At 41.1% G+C, this 26,292-nt stretch overlaps 1 protein-coding gene across 1 annotated transcript in view; it reads left to right on the top strand.

Moving 5' to 3' along the window:
• Positions 1-7,179: 7,179 nt before the first annotated feature.
• Positions 7,180-26,292, top strand: part of TMEM38B (transmembrane protein 38B) — a 34,705-nt gene continuing 15,592 nt past the window's right edge. The window contains exons 1-2 of the mRNA XM_042453315.1: positions 7,180-7,547; positions 21,790-21,946. Coding sequence (XP_042309249.1) covers positions 7,436-7,547; positions 21,790-21,946 — 269 coding nt within the window. The 5' untranslated portion in view covers positions 7,180-7,435. The remainder of the gene's footprint in view (positions 7,548-21,789; positions 21,947-26,292) is intronic.

The following is a 26,292-nucleotide window of genomic DNA, read 5'->3' as shown; positions in this document are numbered from 1 at the left end:
TCTTCCTTTTTGCCAGAAAACATAGGTCTATCTAGGGCCCTAAAAGCATCTTTGAGGGTTGATATGGGACAAAGCGAGAGCCAGTGTGGTGTAGTGGTTTGAGCCTTGGACTATGGACCTTATCACACAGGCAAAATCAAGGGGAAATCAAGGGTTTAAACATATCGCAATTAAGATTTTCTTATACACCACTATTAAATGGGCAATAAATAGGCAAAAAACAGGCAATAAACAGCAACAAATCATTTTTGGGATTTCCCCCCCAAATGATTTGCTGCTTATTGCCTGTTTAATAGTGATGTCGTGTGAAAATCTTAACTGCGATATCACATTTTGCGCTGGATAATCACTGTGTAAACCCCTGATTTTGCCCAATTTCACCCGTGTGATAAGGTAGTATGACTCTGGAGGGTAGGGTTTGAATTTCTACTTGGCCATAGAACCGCATTGGGTGACCTTGGGCCAGTCACATGCTCTCAGCCTCGGAGGATGGCAATGACAAACCCTGCTGAAGAAACATGGCAAGAAAACCCTGTGATAGGTTTGCCAAGGGTTGCCATAAATCGGAGGCGACTTGAAGGCACAACAACAAGAACAAAGGGGACAAATCAATCAAGTGACAGGTGCCCCATATAAACTTCCTGGATCATGTTAGCTTTCAGTTCTGGACAGGCTGCTTGCAGTTTCATAGGGGTCATTCAGATGTTGTTGTTTTTTTTAGTGTAACTATCTGAATAATCTCACTCATGCATTCCAGTCTTGTTGTCCACAGTATTTTTTAAAATAGAACCGCATCCCTGCAAATTCTGTTGCTCATACGTGACAGCACTGCGAATAAAGATGGATTCAATAACACAAATTTATTCCAAACTTGTTCAAGGCATGCAGAGTTTTATCCTGATTTATCCCGGGTCTGTTTGCCTTGGTTGTTCACAGAGCCGACAATGAGAATCTTTCAGGAAAACCCAGAAATACCTGCAAGATCAATCATCCCGGGTTAAGTGGGGTTTTAATCAGATGCATTTGAAATGCATCTGAGCAATAAAGATTCAACCCAGATTCTACCAATTCTAAGAAACGGGAAATATCTTGGTTTTGGAAAACCCGCACTGAGGTAGATTTGTACCTGAACAGTAGTACAAAACCTCGATCCGGATGTGTAAAACCCAGCACCGGTAGCAACACCCCACTTTTAATCCAGGGTGAAAACTGGGTTATATGGTAGTGTGAATGGCCCCCAGGATTATTTTCACCATTTGAAAAACCCCATAAATAATCTTTCAACAGTGCTATCTTTGTCCTTTCACAGCTCTCCAACTCTGCTTGACCTTGCTTCCATGCCCAGCTCACCTATTCCTAGTCTACAGACAACCTGGCTGGCAATAAACTGGCTCCTAGTCAGCCAGTTTAACTCTAGTACCCTTTTAATGGTTAAAATTTGAATTATTGATAATTGGGGCTAGGGAGGGAACAAAACACAGAACCTTTGTTTTCCAGCAACTAAACCTACTGAGAGATTTGACAATTTAATTGAGGCCATGGTTAATAGTGATAAGGACTGAAATAAAAAAAAAACTGGCTTGATAAATCTTGATATAAGACACAGGGTAAAGTGAGAGAGATTTATTATACATATGGGACACATAATGAAAGAGCCTCCCAAATACCTATTTTCAGTTTTAAAAGAATGAATATAAAATCTGGCAGTTTTAAGACAAAACAATCTTAAAAGGATGTGTGATGTGTGCTTGCAGATGCTTTCATTGTCTAGATAGAGAATTTTGGAAACATGTATCAGGAGCATTGGTAAATCCAAATGGCAATTTACAAGGTGAATGGAAAGAACTAAACTGTTTTGTCTTTCTAGGCTAAATCTGCACTGCCGAAATAATAGTTTGGTACTGTTTTTATTGCCATAGCTCAAAGAAACATTCAAGGAAAAATCAAACTGTTTTGTCTTTCTAGGGCTGAATCTGCACTGCTGAAATAATACAGTTTGGTGCCGTTTGTACTGCCATGGCTCAATGCTCTGGAATTCTGGGATTTGTAGTTTTGTGAAATATTTGGGCATCTCTGTCAGAGAGTTCTGGTTCTACAACAAACTACAATTCCCGGGATCCCATAGCATGGGGCCATGACAGCTGAAAATTTAAACCAGTTCTTATCCACATCTGGTTCACACTTCCGTGGAATCGATTTATCCAAAAAGACGTGGAAAAAATCAGCATGAAAAAGACGCAGGTTAAATGAGCCTAACATGTGGCCCGCTTCTCCGAATTGCTTCAGCGATTCGGTTCAAGTACGAACCATAGCCATTTAAACCAGTTTTTTAGGTAGTGGGAACGAGGCCTACATCTGTTAGACTCAGTGTTTGTTTGTTTGTTTATTTAAACAGCATGCTTTGTGGAACTGCATCAGGAGCTGCCACTTGCAGCAGCATCCTCTAAACATCACCAAAGTCTGCTTGATGTGACATCACAAAGGGCTGTCCCTAGGTCTCACATTTTGGCCTTAAAAGCTCAGTGCTTGGGATAACTCTGACCTAACAACCCAAGTGGGCATTACATGGCCTGGACACTACATTCCACCCCCATTGAATTTGTGGGGTAGTATTGATAGGGAGAAATGGGTTTTCTTTTAAAATTAGGTCCATGCTTTCCCACACCTTTTTTGCAAGTGGAATTTCACTCCTAGATGCCCCATTCCATTTGGAAACAGTGTGGGAAAACATGGACCTAATTTTAAAAGAAATTAGGACTGGAGTGTGGCTTTGGTGTGGCTTCTGGACTCTTAGGACACATGTATCATTTAAACAGCATACCTCCAAAGTGACTCGAAGCAGCTTTATTTTGGCCTGTCTGTATCAGGCTAAAGAGTGCTGAATGTATGCACCTCGTTTTAAAAGGGCAGAATAGCTTCTTCAGTACTACTGTACTTGCAAATTTAGCAGCAGCTCTAAAGAGCTCAGGGTAGGTGCCTTTGCAGCTCCCCAAGCCTCAGAAGTGGCTCATCTCTGAAGAAAATAAATCACTTGATGTCAAAAATATTGGAAAATACCACTAAAAATAGAACTTTTTCTTCTGAAGATGACATTGATATTAGAAGGAGAGACAGAAAGGTGCCACTCGAGAATTATACTTTATATGATAACGGCAGCAAGGCTGCTTTATGCACAGAAATGGAAGCTACAACAAACTCTGTCAGTTGAGGAATGGATCATCAAACTAAATTAAATAAAAGAGTTGACTAGATTAGCAAGAAACATTCAAGGAAAAATGATAGATCATTTTGAAAAAGACTAGACTTTATCTGAAAAATATAAATGTATGAAATTAATATAGAGAATGTGATATTCAAAAGGCAAAAGAAGTGAAGGGAAAAAGTGGATCTGAAAGATTTGTTAGAATTCAGATACACCACAATATGTGACATATAGATTTAAGCATATAAATGTCAAAAGAAAAGTAATAGAGGAAGTAGAAGTACAGATGTAACTTATTATGATCTGGCATTATGAGTTGAAATTAATGGGTGATAAATAAGCAAGGGTAAATGATCAAATCAGATAGCTTAGGCTTTTAGCAACTTCAGTTATTGGTGAGGGGGAATATAAGTTGGAATATTAATAATGTAATAATACAATATCTTGTATGTTTTACAAATTGAAGAGAACAATGGATGTTATGTTCTATAATCAATTTTCATTTTCCTTTTTTTAATAAACATTATTGTTAAAAAAAGAAGCAGTTCATCTCTTCAGTGCTTATGGAATCCCTCAAATGGTTTACTTTAAGCAATTAGGGGCCTTCGTTTCAGCCCACTATAAGACCCCTGACCTGATGATATAACTGGTGAAGATACTAAAGCAAATAGTAGGCAGTGGATTCCCTTAATGGCAGTGCTTCTGGGAAACTGCCATACACTGATAAAAAGCAACAAATGTGCCTGCCTATAAAAAGGGATGGAGATTAAACCCTTCCAACTACTGTATTGCCTAATGAGTCTGTATTCCATAACTCTGAATATGTTTCATATCTGGGCTTGAAACAGGATCCACAAGTCTAAGGTGCCTGGAGGTGAACAGATCAGATTTAAAGCCTGACGTTATGTTGTTCGATACTGCTGGACTATATGACAGTGGGACCTTGGTATCCACTGGGGTTTGGATCCAGGATTCCCCAGGGGAGACCAAAATCTGTGGATGCTCAAGTCCCATTATATACAAAGGAATAGTAAAATGGGGTCCCTGATATCAAATGGCAAAATCAAGGCTTGCTTTTTGGAATTTATATACGTTTAAAATATTTTCATGCTGTGGATAGGGATAGAGGACTGTACAACGTGTAGAAAAGTACTGAGAGACCCAGCATGGTGTAGTGGTTTGAGTGTTGGACTACAGCTCTTGTGACCAGGGTTCGAATCCCTGCTCAGTCATGGAAACCCACTGGTTGACCTTGGGCAAGTCACACTCTCTCAGCCTCAGAGGATGGCAAAGACAAACTCCCCCCAAACAAATCTTCCAAAAAACAACAACATGCAGGGTCACCATAAATCAGAAATTACGTGACGGCATACGACACCAATAGAAAAGTATGGCTTTCGTGGATCCAAGATAAGCTTTTAGCATATCTTGCCACGTATTATCAGATAAATTATGGGAAAGTTGCAGACCATCAAAGTAACTTTTCTTTTCTTTTTTGAATCTTCATCTTTTATTAAATGTATAACAATATAACATATAACTAACATTAATTTACACAATCGCCTACCCACACCTAGGCAACCGAACATCCAATCTATAATATCTAAACTAAAAACACATCCACACAAAATTGACTTCCTCTTTCCATCTAATTGGTTTATTATTGATTTATTTTCCTTTAATGATTACACTCTTTTTTCTATTTTTTTTGGTAATGTTCCACCATATAGTATATGTATTTTTAATCTGTTTACATTTTCCTCCCAGACAGTTTGCTCAATTTCCTAGAAAGTGTGTTGCAGAATCTCCCTATCTTAATTTCTAAAACAGTATTAACTTTTCAAAGGTTTGCTTGGCAGTCTAAATTTGGTCCCAGGCTAACACTTCACTTCCTTCATCATTATTTGGCCTGATTTGTCTCCCTCTTCTGCCAGTTTGTGAACACTAGAAGTCAGTCTGAATTTCCTAGACATTTTCTAGACATGAACTTGATGCCACTCAGTGGGTAAAAAGCTGTATTGCAAAGGAAATAATGGTGTGTCTCTATAATGCTTGGGAATATATACAGTATATATATATTCAGGGTTCCATACAACTGTGTTGGGTGTAATTTGATACTTGCGGGCCAAGAATTTATCAGAGATTATACAGTATAATGGAAGGAGGAAAGGAAGAATTACAATGGTAAAGAAAGCTGATTTTCCAAAGCCTGCCACAATGCAAACCTTACAGAATTAATGAAGAGCATACTTTAAATGTATTTTGTATTATTCAAATCCTCCTGGAAGGGACAGATTTAGTGATGGAAGGATAGTGGGACTTATTTTATTTTGTTATATGTTGTTTACGTAAGCCACCTCAATCATTTTGGAGAGGCGGGATAAAAATAATTTTATTATTATTATATCGACCGATATAATAATTCTGCAAGCAATTTTCACTGAAAGGCAATTTTAAAAAAGACAGCTGTATTACTGTTCCTGTGTAACAAGAAAAAGAAAAGGTAGTTCTCTGACACTTCTGCATACTGTAGTTTGATTGATTGAAATTTTATTTATATACCACCGTTCCTATGATCACGGCGGTTTACAAAACAAAATGAAAATACGATACAGTACAGAGGCCGAACGACGACAGTTAGTTGGTTGTTGCCTGTGAAAGCTCATGCTGAAACAAATTGCTTAGTCTTATGCCCAGTTCTTACAAAAATAAATGAATCGGGATTGCATCTCCAGTCAATCCTGTCATTGCTTTTGATCTCCAAAGTATGTATTTTGAGAAACATGGGTTTGAGAGGCAGCAAAGGACTAGGTTTGTTCTCCCTTTTAAATAAACCAGACAAGTTCTAGGAAAAAGTATGTCCAAACAGTGTGACTTTTGACAGAAAAGGCATGCACTTGTTTGCACTATAAGCTGTTTTGGAGTCTGCAGTGCACACTGGAGTGCAAAATGGGCTTGGAAAGCATGGTTACATCAGTGTCACACCACTTTCAATTAGCTTGGCTCCATCCTACGGAATCCTGGGATTTGTAGTTCAATGCAGTACAGTACTTAGAATTCTTTATGAAAGAGCTCTAGTGCATTCTGTCTACACTGCAGAAATAATCCAGTTTGAAACAGCTTCAGCAGCCATGGCTGGATTTGCACTGCCATGTGTTTTGGACCTAAATTTTAAACTGATTAAATTACATAGTTTGTGTTATTTTAGGAATACACAAACTGTGTAGTTTAATCAGTTTAATTTTTAGGTCCAAAGCACAAAGTCTGCCAGTTGAAGCTGTTTCAAACTGGATTATTTCTGCAGTGTAGATGAGGCCTAAAAAGGCTCAATGACAATCACTGCCTTCTTAGGCTGCATCTGCACTGCAGATATAACCCAGTTTGAGACCACTTTAGCTGCCCTGGCTCAGTGCTAGGGAATCCTGGGAATTGTAGTTTATTATGGCACCACGCCTCTCTGACAGAGAAGGCTCAATGTCTCACAAAACTCTGAGCTCTGCATCTGCACTGCAGAAATAATCCAGATCGACACTGCTTCAGCTGCCATGACTCAATGCTATGGGATTCTGGGATTTGTAGTTTTGTGAGACATTTAGCCTTCTCTGTCAGAGAGTTCTGGTGCCACAACAAACTACAGCTCCCAGGATTCCACAGCATTAAACCATAGCAGTTTTAAAGCGGTGTTATGGTCTCATTTTCCCCCTTGCAGTTGGAACTCAAATGCCTCAAGGCTATAGTATTCTGGGATTTGTAGTTTTTGCGAGAACTCTGAGGGGAGAGGCCACAAACGAACTACAACTCCCACAATTCAATAGGGAGGGAGGAGCAACGACCGTTAAAAAAACAAATCGTTCTCCTCGCCCCGCCCACAGCGCGCGCGGGGGGCGGGGCGGAGGCTAAGAGTCCAACCAATCCGCTTCATTTCTCTCCATGTGACGCCAAAAGTGGGCGGAGCTATTTCTGCCCGTAAACGCCACACAACCTTAGCCGCCGGCGACGGCGCTTCGTGGGGGACAAAAAGCCCCGCCGATTTGTTCCTCCTTTTTTTGGTTAAGCCGTTCTCGGATGGGGCTTGAAGGGGAGGGGGCGGGGACTTCCCCTGTGGCCCCGCCCCCTCGACGACAGCAGCGGTGGCTTTCCTGTTCGCCTTGGCTGCCTTTCATTCCCTTCATCATCATCATCAGGAGAGGAAGCAACAGCAGCAGCCTGGTCCGCGCATGCGCATGAGCAGCCATGGAGGCTCTGCTGGGGCAGGTGCCTGTGCGGTTCTCCCGGCTGCCCATGTTCCCCTTCTTCGACCTGGCCCACTACGCCGCCTCCGTCATGGCCCTCAAGGAGCAGCGGGGTGAGTGGCAGGAGGAAGAGCTCCTGAGCATGGGCAGAGTGCACTGCTGGCGGACATACAGAAAGAGGCAGCTTTCAACCTTCCCTAACAGCCTCCCTTGTTCTTATTCTTGGATGTGTCCACACTGCAGAAATCACCCACTTTGGCACCCCTTTGACTGCCACGACCTCAGGAACCTGGGATCTGTAGTTTGGGGACTTCCTCTGGCAGACCAGGCTGAATGGCAAAACACACTGTAGGAATAATAATCTACTGCTTTAACTGCCCCTGGCTCAGTGCTAGGGAATCCTGGGAGTTGTAGTTTATCATGGCACCAGAGCTCTCTGACTGAGAAGACTAAGTGTCTCGCAAAACTACAGTTCCCATTACTTCCTAGCATTGAGCCAGGGCAGTTAAAGCAGTCCCAAACTGGGTTATTCCTGTGTTTTGGACCTACCAACTACAACTCCCAGAATTCCACAACATGGAGCCCCGGCAGTTAAAGTGGTGCCAAACCGCTTCAGTTCTCTAGTGTGGAAGAGCTGGTTGTGTGGCCCCAAGTCCTTTCTGACTTATGGGGTTTTCTTGGCACGTTTCCCCAGAGGGTTTTTTCCATTGCCATCCCCTGAGGCTGAGAGAGTGTGACTTGCACAAGGTCACCCAGTGGGTTTCCATGACTGAGCGGGAGATTCGAACCCTGGTCTCCCAGGGTTTGAGTCATTGCACTGTGCTGTCTTACCTAGATGGACAAATACGAATTTGTTGTCGTTGTTGTGCGCCTTCAGGCTGTTTCCGTCTGAAGGGGACCCTAAGCTGAACCTCTCATGGGGTTTTCTTGGCAAGTTTCTTTGGTGTTGTCTCCCTCTGAGGCTGAGAGAGTGTGGCTTGCCAGAGGTCACCCAGTAGGTTTCCATGTCCGAGCTGGGATTCGAACCCTGGTCTCCAGAGACATAGTCCATCCAAACCATGACACCATGCTGGCTCTCGTTGCTCAATTCTTCTGCCGGCTGCAAGTTGTCCTGAGCGCTTTCATGGACTTGAGGCTTCACTCCTTTTCTAAATACTAATAAACCTCTTGTTCACAGTATTGTGGATTGCCAGGGAAGGTAGGTAGGAATGGGCATTTTAAAACATTAGACTTGATGCATTTTGGAATTTGTGACATTGTCCAACGCAAACCACTACGCCATGCTATCAGTGCGGGGTGTGTGTGTGTGTTATTTGCTTCGTTTGTCAGCTTCCCAGAGGCTTGTAGGGAACAGGATCTGGAACTAGACAGACACATCTAGCAGTGAGTGGCTTACCATTGTCTATGTGGGCTAGGGCTAATGGGACTTGCAGTCCAGCAGTATCTGGAGGCCTGCATGCCTTCTCCTCTAATGTGTGTGTTGTGTGTCTTCACGTAGTTTCTGACTTACGGCGGCCCTAAGACAAAACTGTTGTGGGTTTGTCTTGGCAAGATTTGTTCAGAGGAGGTTTGCCATTGCCTTCCCCTGAGGCTGAGACAGGCTGACTTGCCCAAGGTTACCCAGTGGGTTTCCATGGCCAAGCGTGGAATCAAACTCTGGTCTCCAAAGTGATAGTACACCATGCTGCCTCTCCAGCTCAAATTTAGGGCATGGGAAGTAATAAGAGTGTGTTTGGGCAAATGTAGAGTTATGCTTTCTGGCCTTTATCTGTCCACATCCATCAGGGAGAGTGACTGTTAGAGATAATACTTTTAATAGGGCTCAGAAAGTTTGTTTGATTTCGACCCTGCCCTTCACTAGGTTCTCACACTGGCTTGGAAAACGTAACATTGCAACCAAACACATTCTGATAAGGATTCAAACCCCTCATTATTACAGCAGACGGCAGAATTAAAGCAAACAGTAGCCACATAAAAAATTGTGTAGACCTTTTTAAACGTCTGGGGAAATTGGACTAGATGGCCCTTGTGGTCTCTTCCAACTCTAGGATTCTTTGACTCTATAAAATGGCAAGACTTTTGCCTGTTGCTAAAATTATATGGATAATAAGGATTTGGGCCAATTGGCACCATATCAATCAGTGGACAAGGGCAGAGGGCTCTTATTTCATTAGCTCAGTGGTTCCCAAACTTTGGTCCTCCAGATGTTTTGGACTTCAACTCCCAGGAGCCTCAGCCAGCTTGGTTAACTGTGTGCCCAGAGTTTGGGAATCACTGCATTAGATCATGTTTTCTTCATTGATGAGACTTCAAGCATAGGGTTGCCTGAGAGTCTCCAATCCAGGCTCTGACCGAATTCAGATCTACTTAGCCTACAGCATCAGATGGTTTCAGTCTGAGAACTGGTCTAGAGAAGAAGTTGTGAAACCCTGTTGTAGTTGAAATCTGAGCAGTGAGCACAAATTTAGAATCATTCAATCCATTGTATCCCCCATCACCATGTGTGGATGGGAGAGCTGGAAAGTGAAGAAAGCAGATAAGAAGAGAATTAATTCATTTGAGATGTGGTGCTGCGGTAAGAGTGCTGAGGATACTGTGGATGGCCAAAAAGACAACCAAGTGGATTCTTGAACAGATCAAGCCTGACATCACCCTGGAGGCCAAGATGATCAAAATGAGGCTGTTGTACTTTGACCACATCATGAAAAGACATGAATCATTAGAAAGGACAATGCTAGGAAAGGTGGAGAGAAGTCAAAAGAGATGGACTCAATTAGGGAGGACACAGGTATGAAGTTATGGGACCTGAGCAGAGCAGTGGAGGACAGGGAGCCTTGGAAGTGCTTCATCCACAAGGTTGCCATGGGTCAGGGACATCTCAAAGGCAGTTAACAACAACAATAAACCCTTTAGAAATTAAATATCACACACAATGCAGCTCAGAATGGTGACCATGGACTATTGTTGGTTCACAGGTCATCAGAGCAACTGTTCAGGAACTGTGTGAAGATGATAATAATACAGCATAAATATAGTACCAGCCCCTGGCCTGTCAGTCACATCAGTCACCTTGAGAATCATCCAATCCCACCATTCAGCTGCATGCATGTTGATCATCTCTTGCCCATTATTATACTTTGGGTCCTCTGTGTGAGGCCTCTCTGCCATGTGCTGCTGCTTTTGACTCAATAGCTCTCCCACCATGTCCTGTGGGCTTTCCCTAGATAACTGATTGGCGACTGTGTAACCTGAATAGCAATTAGGTCTTTGGTCTGAACCACGAGTGTTCCTCTTAGGTTCTTAGGTGTTAACCCTTGCTTCATCGTAGTGCTTTCTGGGAGCTGCATCCCCAAGGTTTATTTTGGTTTTTTTATTTCATGAGCTGCCCCTTTGCCAGATGGCAGCTTTACTCACACCAGACCTGCATCCACACAGCAGAAATAATCCAAGTTGACATCACTTTAATTGCCATCACTCGATGCTATGAAATTCTGGGAAATTAGTTTATTGTGACACTAGAGCTCTCTGATAGAGAAGGCTAAATATCTCACAGAACTATAGCTTCCAGTGTTCCACAGCATTGAGTCATGGTAATTAAAGTGTGGTCAAGATGGATTATTTCTGCAGTGCAAACGCAGCCCAAGTGACTGTTTGATCCTCAAACTCAGTCACAAAGTAGCCATAGCCAAACTCTAATTGCCAGTTGCTGAAATGGAAATCCAGTGGCATTTTGCTAAATGTGACCCATGTTCGGCTGCATTTCTGGTCACCCAAACTGACATATTTAGGCAGTAAAAACAAAGCAGTTCTTCACACTTGAATGCAATACTTGCAATGTATTGATGGCCACTAGCATAAATGATTTTTAAAGATGATTTAGAAAAAAGGAAAGGCTTGATCTGTTAATAGTATATCCATGATGGTTTTCAAACTCTATGCTCTGTACAGCTAATGCAAACAGAGTGTGGCTGTTCATCTTCAGGCTCATTTGTGGAGTTTCCAAATTCACTCAGGCTGTCACTGTTGGAAGCTGAACAGTGGATGTGATTCAGCTCAGTAGGGTCTCTGTAACACATCCAGCAGATAACTTTCTCATGGGATATGTTCTCAGGCTTTTTTATAATTGACACATGATGGTTATTGACTTCTTCCTTGAGGACAAAGTGCCTTGGTTGGGGGCTTGATTGTCAGGACACATGGAAGTGATCATTGAAAAAAAGAAAGATAGATAGAATCAATTCGATTTGTCTAATGGGACTGGAGAATGAGTCCATTAATCCCCTGTATTGTTTAACTAACTAATTGATTATATATGTATCTTTCTCCCAGCATGGCATTTAAGGGCATGTATGTGATGTGGTGATTTGAGTGTTGGACTATGACTCTGGAGACCAAGGTTCGATTCCCAGCTCAACCATGAAACCCACTGGGTGATCTTGGGCAAGTCACTCGCTCTCAGCCCCAGGGGAAGGCAATGGCAAACCTCTGAACAAATCCTGCCAAGAAAACCACAGGATGGGTTTACGGTGGGGTTGGAAATGACTTGAAGGCACACAACAATAACAGCCTTTTAAAAATACCATGCACTTTAAGTACCAAAGTTGAAACACAATTAAACCAAACCTCAGGCAAGCTGAAAACAGAAGTTAAAAGCTGTTTGTACGATGCGGACAGTTCTCTGCTTCACGTTAGAAGAGGCCTCAATTATTAGAGAAAGAAATCAGGATCCTTTGGGCAAAAATGTCACAACAAAATTTTAATATTTTTATAACAATCCCACCCTTGGTCTTCAACATGCATGGTATGAGAAGGGATAGGTCCTTCCTAGTTTCCATCCAAACCCACTTTGTGCTGCACTTAGTTGCCTCTTGTGCTTATGCTGTATTTGTGGCTGATCTCATTTTCTGCCAGCCATCCACTCATCCATACACCTGTCAGTAAATCTCAGCCTTTAATGACTGTGTGCCATAATGGACTGGAGCCCAAGAGCACGCTGTACAAATTAGGCTGAGAGAGTATTTGGGGCTTTGGATGTCCTGCCACACCCTGCTGACATGGGAGAAGCCTGAAAGACCGCCTGAAAATTTGTTCAGATAGGGCCTCGATGCGAGGGTGGCAAAGATAGAGGGATGCTTGCAAGTGGGCAGATACGTTTAAAGCTGGAGCCACGCCTCAAGGAAAAGGCTCATGATATTGCTTTCTGTTGTATTTGTTTCCCCCAAATTGTTAAGTAAAGAGTGAGAGAGCGAAAAAGAGAACATGAATGTACTGTGTAATAAGACTACACTGAAAATGTTGAGTAGAGGATCCTAAAATAATTTTAGTCCAGGATCTGAAAGAAGAACTACTTCATAATTGCCCATGGAGTTTTTGACCTGGTGACATTGTTATAATAGTTTTTTGTGTTTTTTGGGGACAATGTGGCCATATTTTAGAAGAGTTTATTACTGACGTTTCGCCAGCATCTGTGGCTGGCATCTCTGAACTAAAAAGTAAAAAGTAAAACGAACAGTATACACATAAACAAAACACATAACGATATAAACAAAACAAACAAATTCACAAGAAGTACACAAAAGGTTATCCCTACCCCAGTCACAAATGAAAAAGATTCATAATACAAAACTTTGTCCCTGCCCCATCACCCATTTAAAATGACTTCCCACTTGCCTTTGACCGGAGTAAATTAATGTTTACTATTCTTCCTCTCTACATCTGTCATAATAACTATCTTTTTAATAGTACAAATTATTTAATTGCATTACAGTATCTAATACTAAAAACATTATTTATTAAAATGTATTCTGAATTTGAGAAATGAAGAGTGGCATATATTTGAAATATCAAAGCTTTACTCTTTTTCTTTAAGCTGTTAGGAGATAATTATGACACTCTTATCTCCATGTGAATTTTTTGTATTTAAAACGAATGCATTTAATAATTATCATTGAGAAACAAACTATTAAGGCAATTTAGGTTAATTATATACTTGCTTTTAGAAACAATTCATTTCTGTATATTTTCCCTTTAATCTCTTTTTAAAAGATCACAGAAATAATAGAAAATGTCTTTGCATTGGACTTTCTGCATGACTTCTTTGTTATTGTAAAATTTACAAAAGTGTAGGAGTCATACAAAAAATACCTGTATTCTTTAGCGACTGTAATGTTTAGGGGTTAGCTGCATCTTAACATGTGTTTTCCTATAACAGTTATGTTATAACAGAACCCTGATATCTTTCTAAAAGGAAATAGAAATGAGGTGGACATTTGAGCGGAAAAGTTGTGGTGTGTGTGGATAACTCATTCCCTGTTCACTTTTTCTTCACTTCTTCTACCCTAGTGGTGTGGAAAACGGACAATTGCCTGCAGTTTAGAGGAGAGAGCTTTTGGGTGAGAAAACAGTGGAAAAGAAAAACACTTCTCTACTTAAAACCCTCCCTTATGCCCTACCTTTTAAAATGGGAAAAATTTAATTGCATTTATTCTTTTTGTATTATGTAGTAAGGTTGCCTTAGGAATCTTATCATTACCACTTATTTGGCATATGTGAAGATTATGTTACATAGGTTTGATCACATGCTGTGTTCTGTCACAACGCCCGCACATTGTTAATCCTTGCAGAACAAACACAAGTGACAAGGCAGTGCTCAAGTTGGTGAAACATTAAACCCTGAATTAACGTCTTCTCATCTAGAATATAGTAATCAGTGTCAAGTTAAATGAGGGTTTGTTGAAGCACCAAACTTTAGCCCCATGTCAGTAAGGTATCAAAATCCCTATGCTCTAATCATTAACTTGATTTTTTTTTTGGCCCCACTAGTATCCGCTGTGTCACTTTCTTCCGCAGAGGAACAAACACAAAGTTGCAGAAGCCCCAGGGGACACTAAGGATAGAAAAATATTGGAAAATATTTGAAAAAATAGTTGAAAAACATTTCCCTCAAGTGTCAAGAATCTGTGATGAGATGAATCCTGGACTGAAGACAATCTTCAAATTTTGGGACTTCTTCTATGCCAGTTTTGCATATGGTTGTTTTGCCCAGGAAACAGTATTTTCTGCGCATGACACAGGATTTTCAGTGCAAAAATAGTTTTCTATGCAGAAAAGGCTATTTCCTATGAAGGAAATGCTGTTTTCTTTGCACAGTTTCTGTACAAAGTCCAGAGCTCTGTGTTGCTTTCAGCGGGAAGAAACATACTAAAATCACATTGCGCTTCCTTCAGGAAGAAAATGAGCAAAGAATTACATTCCTAGAGCATACCACAAATGCATACTGGTTTTATGCTAGTATAATCTTATGCCTCCGTGTAAAGCTTCTGGGGATGGAAACTGGAAAGTATGAGAAATCTTCCTAAAGGCTCTTAGGTGTTTCTGGACTAATCTTTTACTGGACAGTCATTTTTCCTAATTTGGGGAATCTTACTTGGGGCAAGGGGAATCTAGTCAAATCTACTATGTTTTCCCATAGATTCATGTGACTTTTTTCTTACTACCAAAAGATCCTTAACAAGGATAAGGTGGAGCAGCTGCACAGTGTCTTTGACCAGTAGTGTGCTAGGATCTGTCAGTTGGAAAGGATCCATCGGTTTGTTAATGCAGTTTGAGTTGTGATGTGCAGAGGTCATTGGTAGTAGTAAATGCAAATAAAATGGCATTTCTGTGTTTTAACTCTTTGTGGTGTATTTAAAAACAAACAAACAAATGTCTCTAATGACTCTGTTCCTAGTGATCTGTTGAAATGGTATAGATCAGGTGAGGACATAACGGACCCTCGGGATCACATGCATCCTACAAGGGTGATTTTGATGTTTCTAGACTTTCTTGGGTGCACTTTTTTGGCCTGCACTCCAAAGATGTGTGAATTGTCTTTCCTGGAGACCTCCAGTAGTGACAGTTCATCTTTTAACTATGCTTCAGTTGTCCCCTCCCACACTGTTTAATATTAAAAAAATGAAAATAATATATAACAATATTTTATTATTTATTTTCAAAACTAGAAGTAGTCTTTGAGGCTCTTCTCATTTGTATTTTTAAAAACTTTGGGGCAGTTGATGTGCCCCCAGAAAACTGATCCTTAGTTCACCTGCTGTTGCCAAAGTCATACCCATGGTCCAGGACCTGCAATGTGTAGTCATGTCTTGATCTGCTCAAACAGTGGTTCCCAAGATGTTGTATTGCAATGTAAGTCCCAAGATCTCTAAACATGGGATGAGATGTTTAACATCTGAGGACTCATGCTGGGAAGTATTTGGGGAAAAAGAGAAAGAGAGGGAGAGTGAAGCAAGTTAAACCAATTCCATGTTTGAATCAATACCTGTCTTATGCTGCAACTGACATACCTATGTAGGTATATTGGGAAGGTGTAGCCTAGGCGGAGTTGTGAAATGTACAGTATACATGAGTGTTTAAGGATGTATAGCTGTAGCAAATATAATACTGGAAACAACTGTCAGAATACACTATCCTTAGTGTCATGTTTCCACCTTCTAAAATGGGAATAATAACGAGATGCTTTTATATAAACAGCCCACAAAGTGTTAAGAGCACCACATATTTCAATATAACAATACATTTTTTTTACAGGTGAGACCTGAAACAAAGTGCTACAGAGTGGAAAATTGTTGCACAAGTTTCCAAATGCTCTGTTCCTTCCCTCACTCCACAGAATCCTGTCCCATGGTCAGTCAGTGTTCTGTCACCATTGAGAGTACTTGGTTCTTTCAAGGTTGTTTTTGTGTATTCCTTGTCCTTACCTTTTTTTAAATACTCCTACAAATCTTGGGATCCCTTTGAGCCTGCTGTCAGCTCTCTCTTGTTTTTGAGAATGATACTATTTTGACTCCACGAGCAATGGTTCTCAAATCATGAACACACTGGAAATAGAAGGATTGGTGGAAACTGGTGTTGACTTGCAAGAGCGTGAATTGTGCAACATCCCCAAAGTTGGACTGAAAGTCCCAGCAGACCAACCAGAATAGCCAATGGTGAGAAATGCTGGGAGTTGGAATCCCTTAACATATGGAGGGCCACATGATCCCCACCCCTGTTCTAGATCTTGGAGTTCACCTTAAGCACATCTTTATCTTGTCTCACTATGTCATTTGTTGGGAAACACACATTGGGGTATGTGTCACCACTTCTCAGCTTCCCATGGACAGCTACAGTATTTGGTTTCTGTGATAAAATGCTGTGCTAGATCTTTGGTGCAGTCCACCATGGCTCTTCATCTGTTCTTAAGTTCCCTTAGCACTTTGGTTTTTGAATGATAGTCCTAATATATCTTTTGGTATCTTCTGCCATATGAGATGGTATCAAACAAAGGACACAGGATCTTTATACTGAGATTTAATGCCAGTGTAGTAATATGGTTGCATTTAGTGTCTATTCCAGGAATAGTTAACCATCAGCTTGGGAACGTCCCATAAAAAGAACTTGGAAAAAGAACTAGACAGCTTTAGTTATTACACCAGTAGAATACCCCCCTCATTTATTAGATTACTTTTGTGATGTAATTTCCCCCCTCATTCTCATAATCCATCACAACTAGGTTTCCCCCTAGCACCTGGTAGTACTAAGATGAATATGGCAATTGAACCTGGCACTTTCCTTTCTTTTCCTTGTAGCTAAAAGTGTAGAATCTCAGAATTTGTTTAATATTTCTTAGACACCATATTAATATTGAAATCAGTATCTAGAGCCAACGGTTTTGTGTCAGTGGATGTGATCAGTTAACAAAATGTTGTATTAAGTGTTAGTTTCTTTTGTGTTTGTCCTGAAGGTACTGACATTGGGTGACCCAGCAATAGTAATTTTAAAGACAAAGTGTAAAAGCATGACTGTCTCCATTTTCTTTGCCTATCGTAAACCTCTCATCTTCCCCCCAACACTATATTTAACAAACTTGTGGCTCTCTTGAGGTTTGACAAAATTCCATCATCTGGGAGCTCTCATCACACACATTAGAACTGATGAGAGCTAGACTGCAAAAACACTTGAAAGGCCACAAATTGTTTTCCACTACCCCAAAATGTCAGTCTGTCTTCACGCTCCAATCCCTTGTCATCATGTCTCTGTTCCACACCCCTGTATGATTCCACGTGTATTCAGGAGTGAGAACTGCAAAAGAATACCCTTGAATCTGACCCATCCTTCCCCAATATTTTTTACTGAAGGAGAGAAAGGTAATTTGTTAGAATGATTGAAATTTCATACCACTCTTGGAACAAATACAGTGGGCCCTTGGTATCTGCTGGGGTTTGGTTCCAGGATCCCCTATGGATATAAAAATCTGTGGATGCTCAAGTTCCATTAATACAATGGCAGAGTAAAATGGTGTCTCTTCTATAAAATGGCAAAATCAAGGTCTGGTGTTTGTTTGGTTTTTTAATTTGTATTTTTTTGAATATTTTCAAGCTGTGGATGGTTGAATCTGTGGGTAAAGAATCTGTGAATAAGGAGGGCTGACTGTTTCTCTAAGTAGTTTGCATCTATTAAAGACAGTGTTTCCAAAGCCCTTCCCTAAGACTTATACACTGAAACAAGCAAGAAGATTCCTAAGAAAGGGGAAAAGAGAGAGCAGAAGGAAAAATTAGAGGGGTAAAATCAGTATGACGGTGCCAAAATGAAGGGGAGTAGAATGCAAGCAAGTGGGTTATTTCCTTGTTGCTGTTTGTTTGTTTATTTCATTTTCATGCCACCCTTCTCCCAAAAAGGGACCCAAGGTGTCTCACAAGATGAAAAAATCTAAAAAAACATTTAAAAAAAATGCTTGCTAGGATAGACATTTTTTAATCAACCTGGTAACCCTTGTTCCTTTCACCCGTCGGATCAGTCACAGCATCCTTCTCCTGAATATTGAGATATCTTCCTGTCTCACTTTATAATTCAAATCAAATTTATGAAATGGGTGTTTGCTTGTCTCTTGGCCTTCCCAAAATATGTGGATTTATCACGAGAAATATGTGAGTATATACTTGCAGTACAAGGTGTCTGGATTTAACACTTCTCTTGTGCTCCTTACTTGCCGTTTGGTAAATCTGATACTTTATCTAGATAATTACCTCCCTTGTTAACCTTGTCAGACACACAATTAAGCTTAATTAATGGCACTGTTGATGCTAGAAGAAATATTGATGAGCTTTACGTGAACTGAACAGTGATCCTGTAATCATGAATGTAAACTGTCAAAAATGACATGCAATACAGATATTAATGTTTGAAAATTTATATTTTGTTATTGCAGATAAGAATAGAAAGGTTAACTTAGCTCTTACAAAAGTGTTTGCACAGAATTAATGTTGTATGAATGCCTAAAGATATAAATGGACCTTGTTTTTTTTCATTTTTCTTGCTCCTTGAAATGGGTAAAAAACAGTTAAGAGGAAATTAAGGTTCATTGATATGTGCTGCTCTATGACTGTAATAAAGATGAACTTGAACTTGAAAGTTCATTGATGGCTACTTCTAATATCTTCTGAATTACTAAAAGCAAATTACTAGAAATAATTGCTGTTTTCCCATTAAACAAGAGGTGAGACACTTGTGCCCTCTATATCCTGTTGAACTATAGCTCCATCAATCCTGCATAGAAAATAGGGGATATATAATCCAACATCTAGAAGGGCACCAGTTGAACTAACCTGCATCCCTGTTGTGTGTTCTTTAAAATATAACATAGGAGAAAGGAGAAAGTGGTGTGCAACTTATGTCCCTCCAGATACTGTTGAACTGTAGCTCTCATCATCCCTTACCATTGTCTGTGCTAGATTGGGCTGATGGGAGTTGCAGTCAAACAGTCTGGGGGGACATAACTTTGCTGTTGCCATCTGTATTGGAAAAAGCTGTAATTGAGGTTGTGATTCTGGCCATACACTCAGTGCTGTGAATGGTAATTTTCACTTGGACCCAAATTTTAAATAGTTTTCCCCCTCCATATTCAGATACTGCCAGTGGCTTTGAGTTATCATTTGAGACAGTTATTAAAGTGTGTACAGTATTTCATCTTGCCTAATAAGCACTCATTGAACATAAAACAAATTTGAAACAGTCTTGCTGAAAGGTAACTTAAGAATTTCTACCACTTGAGATCCTCTTTGTGTCTTAAAAAGAAAACCTTTTCTGTGCGATCTCCTGAGGCTTGTGGCTCTTGCCACAAGCAACTAATTTTTATATGCCTTCAGGTTGTTTCTGACTTACAGCTACTGTAAGTCACAGGGTTTTCATGGCAAGATTTATTCTGAGATGGGGTTCTATTGCATTCCTCTGAGGCTGAGAAAGTGTGAGTTGCCCAAGGTCATCCAGTGTGTTTCCATGGCTGAACAGAAGTTTGAAACATGATGTCCTGGAGTCCAATCCAACGCTCAAACCACTACACCACTCTGGCAAGAGGCTATTTATAAGCCTAAAATGGAGGCAACACATAGCCCAGTTAAGGGGAAATATTAAATGAAATGAATAGGGGTTGATTTGTTGGATGATGCAGAGGAGAAATCCACAGTCAAGTGAGTTGTGTCCTCTTGTATCGGTTCCAGGGAAAAATATAATTTTGAATTGTCCCTCTCCACACCCAACAATTCATGGTGATCACTAACACCTCTTTTCCAAGTGTGCTTACACAGAATTAAGTTCTTTGACATTCACTGAATTTACTCTGTGCTCAAGTTGGTATAAGATTATAACCTGTATCAGTTTATTCTGTACAGTATATTCAAGATTCAACAGGGCTGTGGATTTATTTTATTTTAATTTCTATGCTGTTTTCCTACAGTAGTATCCACAAGGCAGTTGTGGATAGAATCATAGAGTTGGAAGAGACCACAAGGGCCATCCAGTCTAATCCCCTGCCATGCAGGAAATCCAAATCAAAGCATCCCTGACAGATGGCCATCCAACCTCTGCTTAAAGACCTCCAAGGAGGGAGATTCCACCACTCTCTGAGGGAGTTTGTTCCACTGTCGAACAGCCCTTACTGTCAGGAAGTTCCTCCTAATGTTGAGGTGGAATCTCTTTTCCTGCAGTTTGCATCCATTGTTCTGGGTCCTAGTCTCTATTAGCAGCAGAAAACAAGCTTGCTCCCTCCTCAATATGACATCCCTTCAAATATTTAAACAAGGCTATCATATCACCTCTTAACTTTCTCTTCTCCTGGCTAAACATCTCCAGCTCCCTAAGTCATTCCTCATAGGGCATGGTTTCCAGGCCCTTCACCATTTTAGTCACCCTCCTTTGGATACGCTCCAGTTTTTCCACATCCTTTTTAAATTGTGGTATCCAGAACTGGACACAATATTCCAGGTGAGGCCTAACCAGAGCAGAATAGAGTGGCACTATTACTTCCCTTGATCTAGACACTATACTTTTATTGATGCAGCCTAAAATTGCATTGGCCTTGTTAGTTGCCACATCGCACTGTTGACTCATGTTCAACTTGTGGTCTACATGGACTCCCAGATCCCTTTCACATGTAGTCTCATTCAGCCAGGTGTCCCCCATCCTATATCTATGCATTTCATTTTTGTATGATAGTTATTGTAGGATAGGTTTGATGGATGTGAGAGTGCTTTACTCAAATTATCTTATTAAAACCTTTGTAGTCTGGAATGTGACATTTAAGAACAGGAGAACAGTCACGTGGGATCCTACCCACATGGTAGTTGTAGGTCGATGGTCCTGGAGAGAGAAGGGGAGGGGAGAGTCCATCTGAAACATGAGTCCTGGTGCTATACTTAACTACTTCCCACTCCTTCCTGGAATTATTTTGCCAGGGGAGGAGGGCAACTGGTCGAAAGCCCTCTGAGTGAATGTGTGTCACGTTGAGTCCTGGGAGAGCAGCTCCTAAGGTCTTTTTTGCCTTCCTCACTTCCTCTGTCTCCTGACATCCAGTTGTGATTCTGGAATCCAGTTATGATTCTGACTCTCAATATCTTTCATAGTTATCTAGATACTAAAAAGACATTCCACACATAAATAAACAATTAGCTGTGTTAGAGTTTAGTAGTCATCAGGAGTGCTGATTCAGTATAAGATGTGCTTTGAGTTAGATACCACCTACTTGCACAGAGAATGTTAAAGTTCAGTAGAGTGTGGAAAAATTATCTTGCTACTTTTCTTGAAGGGATCTTTGATCCCATCAGAAGAGCTGTCTTGAGGTTCTGAGCATGGTGACATTTTTACTTATTTTCTATGATACTTTCCAGTACAATAATGCCTGCCAAGTTTTTTCTCTTGAAGCCAGAATAAATTAAAGAACTGTGGCTGCCATCAGGTTTTTCTCATTTCTATGGAGATTAAAGATGAAAGGTTTGATAGCAGAATTCCTTATAAACAGTTGTTCTTATTTTTTACTGTTTGCAGGAGCAGTGGAAGTAGCATATCGCAGCCCAATTGCATGTTGGTTTAGCGCTATGCTTTACTGCTTTGGTGGATCCATTTTATCTTCACTGATGCTAGCAGAACCTCCAGTTGCATTTCTTGCCAATACCACAAGTGTCCTTCTAGCCTCATCAATCTGGTAAGCACTTTCTAAAATACATTGTCTAAGACTAAATCTGCCCTCAAATATTTGGAATATCTCAAGCACATGAATTAAAATTGGAGTGGAAATTTGGTCTTCCATGTGTTTTGTACTATGACTGCCACAATACCACACCTTTTGGTCTGCTGAGTGGGACTGATGGAAGTTGTAAGCCAAAACATCTTTAGGGAAAAAATATCCTCATGCTTAATTAAAAGGGTGAATTTTAGGGCTGTTACCTGATTTGAAGCATCGTTGTTTGTTAACTGTATCCATTTGAGTAGATGAAATTGGCAACAATATACACATGGATCAGTACTCTGGATGAAACGTTTTGGTGTCCAAGAGAAGAAAAAAATATCTTTGGGTAAAGTGCCTGTTATCCATTGTTTTTGAATAAATTCATTGTAAGTACTTAACAACATGTGTGACCTGAATCTTATTGGTACAGTGCTCCCTCCGGTTACGAAATTAATTCGTTCCGCCGCCGCTTTCGTAACCCGAAAAGCATTCGCAAGCCGAAATGCCATAGGCGCTAATGGGGAAAAGCCGCGATTTCGTGCGAAAAAGCGCCGAAAAGCACCAAAAAATTTTTCGTAACCCGAAATAACCTTCGTAACCCGGAACAGGTTTTTTTAATGGATTTTTTTCGTAACCCGGAAATTTCGTAAGGCGGCGCATTCGTATCCCGGGGTACCACTGTAGTTCCAACTCACCATTTAAGGCACTAGGGCCCTGTACAGACCGGCCAGATGACGCACACCTTGACCCCACCCCCAGGGTGCCATGATGCCGTCCGTGCAGCTTCATGATGCGCCTCCGACGCTGCATCCATACAACACAGCTCCAAAGGAGTGCCATATAGCTGTGCTGCTGTGGCTGTGGCACCCTTTCGAGGGCACAAAAAGGAACTCCTTTGCAGCTCCTTTTTCCACCTTAGAAAGGCTGGATCCAGCTAGGAAGGGGGGGCAGTCTGTAGAGCCCCTAAGTTTAAATGATATATCAACACATATATAAAGTTTTGATGCAAGAAGACTGACAAATCAATGTTTCTATTATTGTTTAAGTAAAGGTGGAAGTAAAAGGAAATTGCAGTGCTGGAAGGAAAAATATCACACCAATTCCTGTTTTTAGGTTTATTTTGAGTGCTGCAGAACTATGCACACTTCCATGAGAGCAAACCATGGCTGAATACTGTTGAGTCACACAGTAGGCATAGTTCAGATCAGGTTGACTGCATCAGTTTTTAGAATGTAATCTGATTGCTTTATTGTAAAGGTTATCCTGTCTGTGTTGGTTTAAAATGTTAGCTTAAGGAGAAGCATGAAAATATTTTCTCAGACAAGCAAGTGAAATAGGTTTGCATGCCCTCCATGTCAGTTTTCCACAGGCTGAGAGACCCAGCTAATAAGACTTAGCTGTATTTTGCAACTGGCACAAAAGAGTCTTTTTATTCTATCCTAAAAGTGCATGTTGTTCCTTTCCAGGACATCCCACTAATTAGTGAAGCTCATTAACAAACAATTTTGAACGAAGCTTGAACTTGTGAAGCTCAGCTCTTTGTTGGGAGTCTTTGTGACGTGAGTTATGGAATTAACCTCTCACTGTCTGTAACTCACATTTGCCATGCTTTACTAAATCCTTAGGGTGCAGGATAGGGAGAATCTGATGTTATTGTTCAGGGATGTTCTGTCTTCATTATAGTAGCTTCTCCATTCAAGCATTAATAATATCATCTCTTTGGTATTTCACGATGAATTAATAAGCTTCAGTTTAGATCATTGTACTCATTGTCTCAAAAACAGAGCCTCTAGATCTGGTAAACTGTGGCTTTGGTCTTCCTTGCTTCTGTGAACAGTTAGTGCTCACACAAATAGGCTTTCCTGACTTTCCCTTCCTCTCACAGTCCCTTGTGCCCCTGTCCAGTCAGTTCCTGTGGGTTAGAGGTTTCTTGCAAATAGTGTGAAATATAGTATGGAGATCTGTAGTTGGAAAGGAGCTGCAGAAATGGCCCACCCTTTTACAATTTAGAATTCCATCCTGTTGCTTCTACTCTCATGTTTGTGTCAGAATGCACAGAACTCAAAACTACAGCATTTGTTGCAACTCATTGCTTGACATGGAAAGAAGTTGCAGTGGGTTACTAGCTGAGTACCATTACATAGTCAGGGCAATACTCAGAGAGTTGCATGAGGGCTACTACTCAGAGAGTTGCATGGTGTCTTGTTGCAAGTAGTCAAAATAAATAATCTTGGCCCGATTTAGATGGGCCTTTGCAGCACCCCCGTCACATGCTAGTGGTTGGCCGAGGATTCACCGTCCATATTGGCCTCACCCCTAGCATGTGATGGGGGTGTAAAAATGGTGGCGCCCTGTACATACAGGCGGCGCCATTTTGACGTGACGGACACCTAGCGTCCGCACATCCTGGCGCCTTTGTGATGCTGCAAGTGTGCGGTGTCACAAAGGCGCTGCAAGAAGAACCCACTTTTTGCGGGTTCTTTTTGTTCCGCGACGGAGCCGTGCGGTTTGTCCCTCGCTGAACAAACCAGGGCGGTGGGAGAGCACCTTTTTTGAGCGGTCTGTATCCCGTCCTTGTTACTCAGCAAAATTACCATAAGAATAAAAAAATATAAATTCACTGTCTTGTTTTCTATTAAGAAACAGAAGGATAATACATGTAAGATATGAAATTGCAATTTTTTTTACAATGAGATGTCTGTACGAGAATGAAAAATGTTTCTTAAGAATTTAAAATAGATGTTTTAGTTATCTGATCAGTGTATGTTGGATTTTAAAAACCTGATTCATGTATAATTTGAATTATCATACATAATGAGATTGGGATGATGAACCTATGCCTCCATATTTCATTGGACTCTAATTCCCATTAGTCTCAGCCAGTGTGGGCATAGTTGGGGATTATGGAAGTTTTAGCTCACTACTCTAGCTAATAAATATATATAGTCAGGCTGCGCTGTACATGGGCTTCGTTTATACAGTTTTCAGTTTATGCTGAAGCTGCACTACAATTAAATGAATGGCGTGTGCACCCATGGTGTGCATGCTGCACCGCACGCACCCACCCATTGCTTTCAGTGGACATGAGCATATGCAGTTTTCCCCTTACACGTGGATGGGTGAGTCCGGAATGGATCCCCTGTGTAAAGGAAGGGCTGACTGTATTTTAATGTAACTATGTGAAGTAGCCTCCAGTTTGGATTTATATAATATTTTAAGCCATTTTGAGTGACTCCTTTTTTGGAAAAGCAAAATAAACATTACTTAAATATTGACCAGAGAGGTTGATGCAATTCAGACTCCACCAATTCAATCTCTACTCTAGAAACAGTGTGTCTTGCCATGGGGACAAGACAGTGACCAGGTAGTGTGAATCTTTAATCAGGTTTGACCCTAATAACCCTTCAAATAGAGTTCAGAGACAGAGCAGTAGTGTCATTAGGGGGATGTGGGGGGTATGGACCACACTGGGTGACACCACAGAAGGGGGGGGTGACACCACAGAAGGGGGGGTGACACCCAGAGAGTAACCCCCACCTCCCTGCCATGTTCCATGGCGTGCAGCGGAGAGGGAGAAGGCCCGGTGCCCCCCAGTCCTTGTCCCATACAGCTTCACTTCAGAGTAAAGCCACATGCCACAGGGAGAGTGAGGGCCTAGCACCCCCTGTTCCTGCCCTGTGCGGCTTTACTGTGAAGTAAGGCCACGCAGGGCAGGGAGTTGGGAGCAGGCCCTTTTCGATCCACCTCGAAGCCCCATTCCCTGCACCCGGTGACACCCTGGTGCAGGATGCTGCTGAGACAGAGCTGTGTTAGTCTAGAATATCAGTATGCAAAGGTATTTTATAGCACCTTTGAGACTAACTGTGCAAAAGAAGTTGTAGCATCAGATTTCATAGTCCTAAGTCTACAAAAGCATATGCTACAATTTCTTTCACACAGTCTCAAAGGTGCTACAAGATCCCTTCAAATAGAGGCCTGTCTTGTGTAAACATGGCCACATAGCCACCCCATTAGCACTGGTATCCAGTCAATTGAAGATGACAATTTGCATGTGAAAGTACAGTATTACTGGGATGGGTTAATTGTTATGTAGGAGTGGCAGGCCATAGTATCATTCAGTGTGCTAGTTCACATCACAAGCAGTTTTTTAAAGAGAGCACTTAAGTTTTTGGAAAAGACCACACATTTCCGTACTTGGTGATTCATAATTTTAAACTTCTGCTGGATTAGGTGTGTAAAGCAAGGGTGGGAACTGTGTGGCCCTCCAAATGTTGAAGGGACAGCAACTCTTGCCAGCATATCCAAGCCCTGCCTCATTAGTA

The sequence above is a fragment of the Sceloporus undulatus genome, chromosome 2 (assembly GCF_019175285.1).
Source record: "Sceloporus undulatus isolate JIND9_A2432 ecotype Alabama chromosome 2, SceUnd_v1.1, whole genome shotgun sequence".
Classification (NCBI taxonomy): Eukaryota; Metazoa; Chordata; class Lepidosauria; order Squamata; family Phrynosomatidae; genus Sceloporus; species Sceloporus undulatus.
Note: the sequence above shows the minus strand (reverse complement) of the source record. Positions and strands in the feature narration are given on the sequence as shown.